At 52.5% G+C, this 9,850-nt stretch overlaps 1 protein-coding gene across 6 annotated transcripts in view; it reads left to right on the forward strand.

The window, feature by feature from the left end:
* The window catches only part of RPS6KA1 (ribosomal protein S6 kinase A1), a 35,693-nt gene extending 31,426 nt beyond the window's left edge, over positions 1–4,267 (forward strand). For all 6 annotated transcript variants that reach the window (XM_036859725.1, XM_036859733.1, XM_036859751.1 and 3 more), the window contains 5 exons: positions 1,062–1,223; positions 1,467–1,543; positions 1,825–1,942; positions 2,850–2,987; positions 3,317–4,267. In XM_036859725.1, coding sequence (XP_036715620.1) covers positions 1,062–1,223; positions 1,467–1,543; positions 1,825–1,942; positions 2,850–2,987; positions 3,317–3,439 — 618 coding nt within the window. In that variant the 3' untranslated portion in view covers positions 3,440–4,267. The remainder of the gene's footprint in view (positions 1–1,061; positions 1,224–1,466; positions 1,544–1,824; positions 1,943–2,849; positions 2,988–3,316) is intronic.
* Positions 4,268–9,850: the final 5,583 nt, after the last annotated feature.

Here is a 9,850-nt window from a genome sequence, read left to right on the forward strand (position 1 = left end):
CTATTCTAAATGCTGGGATGCAGCAGTGAGCAAAACACCTGTGGAGCTTACATTCCAGTGGGTGGGTTCAGAAGACAATTAAGTAAATATCCAATGGTGGTAAATGCTGTGGATAAAGATAAAGCAGGGTGAGGAGACAGGAGTACTGGTCCATGATTGCTATTTTATATGGAATGGTCTAGGGAAGGCCTCACTGATAAGGTGACATTTGAGCTGAAACCTGAAAGAAATGAGAATGAGCCAGGCAGATGCTTAAGGGAAGAGTATTCCAGAAAGAGGGAACAGCAAGTGCAAAGGCCCTGAGGCAGGAGTGTGCTTGGCATGTTGAAGGAAGAGCAAAGAGGCTGGTGTGGCCAAAGCCAACTGAGCAAGGAGAGTGCTAGAGGACCAGAGAGCACAAGCAATGTGGGTAGGGGGCAGGGGAGAGATGAGGTGGGGCCATCAGGCCATCGTAAAGACTTTTCCTCTTGAGAGTGGAACCCTTGGAGAGGACATGATCTGGCTTACATTTAATAGGATCACTTTGGCTGCTCTGTTTAGAACAGGCCGTAGGGGGTGAGGTCAGAAGCAGGAAGACCAGTTAGGAGGTTGTTGCCGTAACCCAGGGGAGGGATGGTAGTGGCTGGGATCAGCGTGCTGCCAGGAGAGGGGCTGAGAAGTGCTTGGGCTCTGGATGTATTTTAATGGTAGAGCCAGCAGAGTTTGCTAATGGATTGATTGAGGAATACGAGAAAAAAAGAGGAATTGAGAATGACTCTTAAGATTTCAACCCAAGCAATGGGAAGGATGGAGTTGCCATTAGGTAAGATTGTGTGATGGCAGATTTGAGGAATTCCGTGTGGACAGTGAAGTTAGAGCTGCCTCACAGACATTGACCTAGAAGTTTCAAGTCGGCAATACCAGCAGCACTAAGGCCCCTTTGTAGCCCCTTCCCCTCTCAGATTCTGGGTCCTTCTGCCCCCTCTCTGGGCCCATCTTCTAACTCTCCCATCCCTGGCAGTTGACCTGGGCCACCGGCAGCCTGCCCATATGGAGAACTGACCCAGGCCCTCTGCCCCCAGGTTGTGCACAGGGACCTCAAGCCCAGCAACATCCTGTATGTGGACGAGTCTGGGAACCCTGAGTGCCTGCGCATCTGCGACTTCGGCTTTGCCAAGCAGCTGCGGGCTGAGAATGGGCTCCTCATGACACCTTGCTACACTGCCAACTTTGTGGCGCCTGAGGTGAGTGGCCTGGCCTCCTCAGCTGCAAGAGTGAGGGGACCTGGCACGGGGAGCCTTGTGTCCCTTCCAGAGGCCCCACGCTGTCCAGAACCCGTCTCTGTGGCCTTGGCCCAGGTACCAAGGGAGAATCAGCCCAGGCCTGGGACCCTTGTCCTACCCTTTGGGGAGGAGCAGGCAAGCATATGGGGCCGCTCGCCACTGCCCCTCGGACTGACCACCCTCCCCTGCCTGCCTTCCTGCCAGGTACTGAAGCGCCAGGGCTATGATGAGGGCTGCGACATCTGGAGCCTGGGCATTCTGCTGTACACCATGCTGGCGGGGTGAGTACCCCGCTGGCCTGCCCCCCTCGGCCCCCCGCCCCTTCCTCCAGCCCTAGTGTAGCTGGGGTGGTGCTTGTCTGATGGGAGAGACTCAGCCCTGCCTCAGGAAGGCCTGAAGACAGGGACATGGCCCTGCCTTCGGGAGCTCCACCTTGAGGAGGAAGTGCCACCCTTGGGAGCACCCCGTCTGAAGGGGGAGACACAGTCCCCCACCCCTCCCCACCCCTGGCCCCAGGATGGAGGCCAGAGGCTATACCCAGACTGGGTGGACTTTTCCCCAGATACACTCCATTTGCCAATGGACCCAGTGACACACCAGAGGAAATCCTGACCCGGATCGGCAGTGGGAAGTTCACCCTCAGTGGGGGAAATTGGAACACGGTTTCAGACACAGCCAAGGTGAGTCTGTAAGGCCTGGACCCTGCTCATTTAGGGGTGGGGAGGCAGGGTCCCATCCCAGGGCTTTTTAGCATTTCCCGAACAGGTGACCTGCAGCCTCATTTCTCCAAGTGGAATGTCCCACAAATCTCTGTTGCCATATTTCTCCAAGTGGAAGATTCCCAGGCAGACTGCCCCCCACACCTTGTTTGGAAACAACTTGGTGATCATTTACTGGCCCTTCCCGTGTTCTGGGCCCTGTAGGGGGACAGCGGGGCTGCATCACCACAGCCCCTGCCTCGGGGAAACTTAGTGTGAGGGGAGAGACAGGCTCGCACACAAGGAACAGAGATGCCAGGTGCGGAGAGGCCGGTCCTCCTGGTCAGGGGTACAGGCAGTGGAGACACGAGCAGAGCCCCGGGCCACCGGGCAGAGAGGCCTTCTCAGCAGAGGGGACGTTTGAGCTTTCGCTGTTAGCAATGGGTTCCAGTCATGGGAACCTCTGTGTCAGACAGAGGTTGAGCCCTTAATGAACAGTACCACCTTGCATTAACCTTATGAGTCAGGTATTTTTGTTATCCCGTTTCTCAGAGGTGAAACTGAGGCTCAGAGAGTTAAAGTAACTTGCCCAGGAGATGCAGTTGTGAGCAGGGGAGTCAGGTTTTGAACCTGCCCAACCCCAGCCTTAGGTTCTTCCCACCTTCCTGCATGGCTTCTAGAAGGTGAAAGAGAAAGGAAACGGCCTTCCAGGAAGAAGTCCTGAAGAAGGGCATGTGCTCGGGGAGGCCGTGGAGTGGTGTGGAGAGTGGATCGAAGGGGCCACTGTAAGGGTCCAGGCGGGAGATGGCAGGAGATGGCTGCCTTACAGACACAGCTGTGTGCGCCCCTGCTAGCCCTTCCCACCAACCCCTTCCTGCTGTCCCCCCAGGACCTGGTATCCAAGATGCTGCATGTGGACCCGCACCAGCGCCTCACAGCTAAGCAGGTGCTGCAGCACCCGTGGATCACCCAGAAAGACAAGCTCCCCCAGAGCCAGCTATCCCACCAGGACCTGCAGACTGTGAAGGTACAGCCACCCAGGCTGCCAGGCCAAGGTTCCATGGGCAGGGACTTGGGGCGGCAGAGCCAGGAGATGCCATGTGTGTCTCTTCCCAGGGAGCCCCAGTCTGACATGCAGGGGTGTCTACAGTGCACTCATGGCCCCCCCGGTCCTCTAGGGGGCCCAGCCCCTGAGCTCTGAAGCCTCCAGTCTGATGGATGAGGCAGGACTGATGACCATGAAGAACCACCAAGGCGGGATTAACAGGGGCCTGTGGGACACTGGGAGGGGCTGGCCTGGCCCTGGAGCACATGCCCCTCCCACCCTCGGGAACTGACTCCCACCTCCTCCCCCAGGGAGCCATGGCAGCTACATACTCTGCGCTCAACAGCTCCAAGCCCACCCCTCAGCTGAAGCCCATCGAGTCGTCTATCCTGGCCCAGCGGCGAGTGAGGAAGCTGCCATCCACCACCCTGTGAGGGGCCAGAGCATCCAGGCCGCAGGGCAGCGCTAGCTCCACGGAGGCAGCATACTTCGCAGAGGGAGCGGGCCTGAGTCACAGGGCCAGAGGGAGTGGAGCCCCGAGGGGGCCCAGATCACCCCGGGGAGGGCGTGAGAAGTGCCTTCTCCTCCCCCAGGATGCACTCTTCTCGGCTCAGGCTCTGCTGGTTGAAATCGATTCACTGTACAAACTCTTGTCTTTTTTTAAGGAAAAAATGGCACCAACCACCATGGATTTTTACAAGATCCATTTGCCTTTCTGGGAGCAGAAATAGCCAGTGCAGCCCCAGGAGGGGCACTGAGTCACACTAGGGCTGTCTGTAGCTGAGACTCCTTAGAGCAGCTTTAGGGTCCCCCCGGGGGGGACCCCTACAATTGGCCATCTGTAGCCATCTGCACCCACCTCCAAGGCAGTCCAGCGTCACCTTCCAGAGCCCTTGGCTGTTTAGCAGAACTCGCTCTATCCCCATCGGCTCCTTTTCTGTTCTGTTCTGTTGGGGGTTCTGGAACCACTTTCTGCTAGAGGAGAGGACCAAGGCCCCGTGGCTCCCAGCTCCAGGCACCAGCATCCACATTGGCCGTACCACTGGGTCCTCTGCAGTCAGGTTGGGCAGCCCCTGAAGGAGCATCCGGAAAGCACTTTTTTGGCTGACTTCTGTTGGAGTCTGCCACAGGACAGAGTTCACAGGAGGCCTGTGGGGCAGGCCAAGAGGGGCAGGGGCTTTTTTCATTTCTTCCTCAGCTGGTAACTCAGGGTTCATCTGTCCACGGCCTTTCTAATAAACTTACAGTTGAGTTGAAGCTCACTTGTCTCCACTTGTCATCCCTGGATTTGCCCTCCCTCTGCTATTGGGTGTTGAGGACTTTGGCAGTGACAAGTAGTGGGCCAGGGCCAATTAGCCCAGCTGCTTGGAGCTCAGTTGGGGAGCATGTGGGAGTCCCGCTGGCTCTGCCCACACATTCCTGTCAGGGATTCCAATATGGTATTGATCATAGTAATGGGATTACTAGCCACTAGTGACCAAGTGCCAGGCACCGTGCCTGGGCCTTACATGTATTTCTCATTTAATCTTAACAACCCTGTGAGGAAGATGCTATTACATTATTATCCCTGTTTAATAGATGGGGAAACTGAGGCTCAGAGGGGGAATGACATTTCCTAACACAATAATTTTTTTCTGAGTACCTATGCTGGCCCTGTTCCAGATGCTGGTGAACCAAGTAGAAAACAAGGTCATTGTTTTCCTGGGTCTTACTTCCAGTGGGGAAACAGACAAGTAAGCAAAGGTCAGCTACTGATGAGACATGCAGAGTTAAATTGGGGTGGGAGATGGGGTGATCAGGGAAGGCCTCTCAGGGGAGGTGACCCACAAGCTGAGATCTGAATGATGAGAAGGGCCCAGCCAGGACCAGGAAGCAGAGGGCAGAGTCAGGACAAAGGCTCCAAGGAGGAAACAGGCTGGCCATGCTCAGGGACTGGAGAGAAGCTGACAAGGCTGGGGTGTCAGGGCCAGGGGTTTGCCTGAGGTGAGGTTCGGAAGGAGGGCAGGGGCCAGGCATGCTGGGCTTTGTAGACCAGAGTAAGGAGTTAGGATTTAATTCTAGATGAGATGCAAGCTCCTAAAAGAATTTAATTAAGCAGGAGAGTGACATGATTTGATTTATATTTTAAAAAGACCACTCTAACTAATGTGTAGAGAAATGATGCAGGGAGAGGGCAGGCAGGAAGCAGGGCGGCCAGGTCGGTGGCTTCTGCAGTAGCTCACACAAGAGAGGAGGTCGCCTGGACTAGGGTGGTGGGAGTGGAGATGGGGAGGGAGTAGACAGGGTCCGGATATGCTTTGGAGGTAAAGTAGACCGCACTTGCTTGCTGTCAGTTTGGATGTAGAGGCTAAGAGAAAAAGGAGACGCACAGATATCTTGTAGGTTTTTGACTTGAGCAGCTGAGTACTGAAGGAGAAGTTGGGGAGGAGCAGGTGTGAGAACTCTGGGAGTTGCCTTAAAATATCCAAATGGAGGTGTCAACCAAGAGTTGTAATTAGAAGTCGGAGTTCCGGAGAGAGGTCTGGATTGGAAGTATAAATTTGGGAGTCATTAGTTTGGAGGAAGTTTGTAGAGCCAGGAAGCTGGACTTTCAAAGTGTGGTGCATGGACCAGCAACATCCGCATCACCTGGGAGCTTGTTAGAAGTGCAGAATCTCAGGCCCATCCCCAGACCTGCTCGGTCAGAATCTACATTTTAATGAGATCTGCATGTGATTTGTGTGCACGTTAAAGTTTGAGAAGTGCTATTGTAGGGACTGAGAGCAGAGGAGGAGACTGATTGAGCCCTAGCACATACTAGCGTTTATAGGTGGCCTGGAGGAGGGAGAACCAGCAAAAGAAACTGTGAGATAACAGTCAGTGAGTGGGGACCTGCCAGTCTGGCAGGATTCAAAGCTTTATGAACCAGGGTCTTTTGCTTCTGTTATTTCTCAACCTCCTCACTTTATAGATAAGAAAGTAAGGGCCCAAGAGGTAAGTCCTGTTACGATGGAAGGAGATTGTGACTCTAGCAGCTCAGCTTCTGAGCTGGCCTCGACTTGCAGGTTCTGAGCTAGCAGCCTCCCCACAGGAGCAGGGAAGGCTGCACTGGAGCTCTGGTGAACACCACTGACACACGCAGTACTGAGTCCCTGACCTGGGTGCGTTCCACTTCTCTGCGCAGTGAAACCAACATTTCCTGTCCCACCCGCCACCCTAGGTTTTCCACCCTGGACCCCATCATCGCAGCTGGAGTCTTGAGCATCATCCCTGACCCCTCCCCCCACTTCCTACATCCAGTCTTCCTCCCGGTCCCATCAATATCGTTCCCTAAATATTTGTGGGATCCATCCCATTCTCTCCATTCTCCCTGATTACCGCATTTTTTGTTCTTTGCCACAGGCTACTAATTCCCTTCAGTCTTTTTTTTTTTTTTTTAATTATTTAGTTTTGGCTGCGTTGGGTCTTCGTTGCTGCGCACGGGCCAGGCTGTCTCTAGTTGCGGTGAGCGGGGGCTACTCTTCGTTGCGGTGCGCGGGCTTCTCATTGTGGTGGCTTCTCTTGTTGCAGAGCATGGGCTCTAGGTGCGCAGCCTTCAGTAGTTGTGGCTCACGGGCTCTAGAGCACAGGCTCAGTAGTTGTGGTGCATGGGCTTCATTCCTCCGTGGCATGTGGGATCTTCCTGGACCAGGGATTGAACCCATGTGCCCTGCATTGGCAGGTGGATTCTTAACCACTGCACCACCAGGGAAGTCCCCCCTTCAGTCTTTTGTGTCCCCAGCATACTCCATTATAATCACAAATCTGACCCAGCATCTGTCCTGGAGTGGCTCCTCTCTGCCCACAGAGAGAGCCCAGACGTCCTAGCCTGACAGGCAGTGTCCTGTGTGATCTGGTCCCTGCTGAGCCCCAGCATCAGCTCTCATAACTTATCCCCATACTGCTCACAAGACCTGAACATGTTCCTGCCTCCACTGGATTCTGCCTGGCTAACTTCTACTCATCCTTTAGGAAAATTCAAATGACACCTCCAGGAAGCCAACAAGGACATCCCAGACAGGGTTTGGCAGTCCTCCTTTGGGATCCCCAGACGCTCTCACTCCATCTCTTTGTATATCACACAGCTTTGGAATTAGCTGATGATGTGTTTTCTCCCTACCCAGTCTGTGAACTCGAAGGTATGGGCTGTGTTTTGTTCATTTCTGTATCCCAAGCACCTAGCACCAGGCCTGGCACACAATATATTGGTCCTCAGCTAGTGTTTGTTGAATGGGTGAACAAGAGAGAATGCAGGAACAGTGGACTTCGTAGTGCTGGAGGAAGTATAGAAACTTCACCCACAGAGTTGCAGGAGCCTGGAAAGGCATCTAGGGAGGAGGAAAGGAAGCTGATGCTCTGAGACACCAAGCAGTGTCTTGCCCCAGGCACCAGAGGGAAGATTCAAGAACCAGGAAACGGTGATGGGTAGAGTGGGAGTCCACAACTGCTTTCTCAGCAGCTAAACCCCAAAACTCAAATATTACTTCCCTTCTCTGAGCCTCAGTTTCCTCACTTGCTAAATGAGGATCATAATCTGTGCTCATCTCACAGCATAACCTGAAGATCAAATGAGCAAGTGAGTCTGAACATGTTTTGGAAGGTAAAAAGTGTGGCTTGTACAGTTAAGCTTGTTCTAACTTTCATAAGGTCAGGACGGCCCCCCAGGAACTCAATGGGCTCCGGAAACACAGTTCCAAGCCACCAACATCTCAGCCAGGAAGTTCCCTGTGTGCTGACTCTTTGGGCAAAACCCACTAATAGAAATTACCCGGCTTGGGGAAACAAATTGTCAGTCCAGATGTCCCCAAGTTCCAGAGTCACTCTTCCCTTCAACACTCGAATAAGAATGCATGAGCTCCCACCCTGTAGGATGCCCCTTCCCATGAAATATCCACTCCAGTCTATTTTTTTTTAATATATATATTTTTAAATTAATTAATTTATTTTTGGCTGCATTGGGTCTTCATTGCTGCGCATGGGCTTTTTCTAGTTGTGGGGAGCGGGAGTGGCTCTTCATTGAGGTGCATAGGCTTCTCATTGCGGTGGCTTCTCTTGTTGCGGAGCACGGGCTCTAGGCGTGCGAGCTTCAGTAGTTGTGGCACACGGGCTCAGTAATTGTGGCACACGGGCTCAGTAATTGTGGCACACGGGCTTAGTTGCTCCGCGGCATGTGGGATCTTCCCGGACCAGGGCTCGAACCCGTGTCCCCTGCATTGGCAGGCGGATTCTTAACCACTGCGCCACCAGGGAGTCCCCGTTCCAGTCTATTAAACAAATACTATGTGGAGACGCTGGATGCCAGGTGTTTTCCAGGCTTTATTTCATTTGATCCTCATGTGAAGGAGATATGCTTTTTTTTTTGGCTCACCACGTGGCTTGCAGGATCTTAATTCCCCGACCAGGGATCGAACCTGTGCCCCCTTCAGTGGAAGAGCAGAGTCCTAACCACTGGATCACCAGGACTTCCCAGAGATATGATTAATTCCATTCCACACATGAGAAAGTTGAGGCTAAGAGGTTGAGTGATTTGCCCAAGGACACAGCTAAGTGGCAGAGCAGAACTCAAATCGAGGTTTGTGTGGTTCTGAAACTCACCCTTTTTTTTAGTTTATTTAATCTATTTATTTTGGCTGTGCCAGGTCTTAGTTGCAGCATGCGGGATCTTTAGTTGTGGCATGCGGACTCAGTTGCGGCATGCATGCAGGATATAGTTCCCCGACCAGGGATCAAACCTGGGTCCCCTGCATTGGGAGCATGGAGTCTTACCCACTGGACGGACTACCAGGGAAGTCCCTGAAACTCACTCTTAACAGGGTGATGTCCCACCTCTCTGCTTCCAAGATGCCCAAGATCTACTTACATGTTCCACAGACCTGTCTGGTTATCACTTTTCCCCTCAGCCAGCCATGTGGTCATAAAGGTTCCTATAATATTGGGGTCTGGTCTCAATTAGAAGATGTAGTTGTTAGAAAGTTACATTTATCAGCTGGCAAACAGCAGAAAACACCTTAGGGAATTTGAGGAGTTTCCTATGGACAGTCTCAGAAGGTAGTGAGTTCCCCATCGCCTGGGCTGCACATGCAGAGAACTAATGAGACTTGTCAAGGTCTTAGAGAATATTCCTGTTCCCAGTCGGGGACTGTTTAGATGATTTTACACACCCCGTCTGAGTCAGAGATGCCAATTCTCAGTTGTTGGCACAGGCATTGAAGTCCCTAGTTGTTTCCTGCTTTTCACCCACTTACGTTTTGTGTTTTTCATGATTATTTCTGAGACAGGCACCCTCAGAGAAAAATCTGGTTTCCCCCAAATGTTATGCATCCAAACATTTGGTACTTTGGTTAACACATGGATTTGATCCTTGATTTGGCCATTCATTTAATGGCTATGATAGTAGGCATGATTGAGTTCCCACTTTTTATGGGGCACAATATATACATCACCCCTAATACTCAAAGCAATCTCATGAGGTAGGTATGATCATTTCCAGCTTATAACAAGGAAACTGAAGCTAAGAGAGGAAACTTGCCCACGGGTCTCCAGCAATGAGGTGGCTGAGCCAGGTTTTGAGCCCAGGTCTAATTTGGCCCCAAAGCTCATACTAAGCCACCTTGCTGCATGGGCTAAATTTCATCTTACAGTGACTCATAAAATCTCAGAGTTAGAAGGGTTCTAAAGGTCTAGACCCAGTCTCTGCCCATGACAGGAATCTCCCATAGATGGTGATCCAGTTTCTGCCCAAATACCGCCAACCACTACAGAGACCCCACCACATCACAAGGCAGTCCCCCGTACGGCTGGAAAGTTCCTCCACTTTGAACTGAGGT

Source organism: Balaenoptera musculus, chromosome 1 (genome assembly GCF_009873245.2).
Source record: "Balaenoptera musculus isolate JJ_BM4_2016_0621 chromosome 1, mBalMus1.pri.v3, whole genome shotgun sequence".
Taxonomy (NCBI): domain Eukaryota; kingdom Metazoa; phylum Chordata; class Mammalia; order Artiodactyla; family Balaenopteridae; genus Balaenoptera; species Balaenoptera musculus.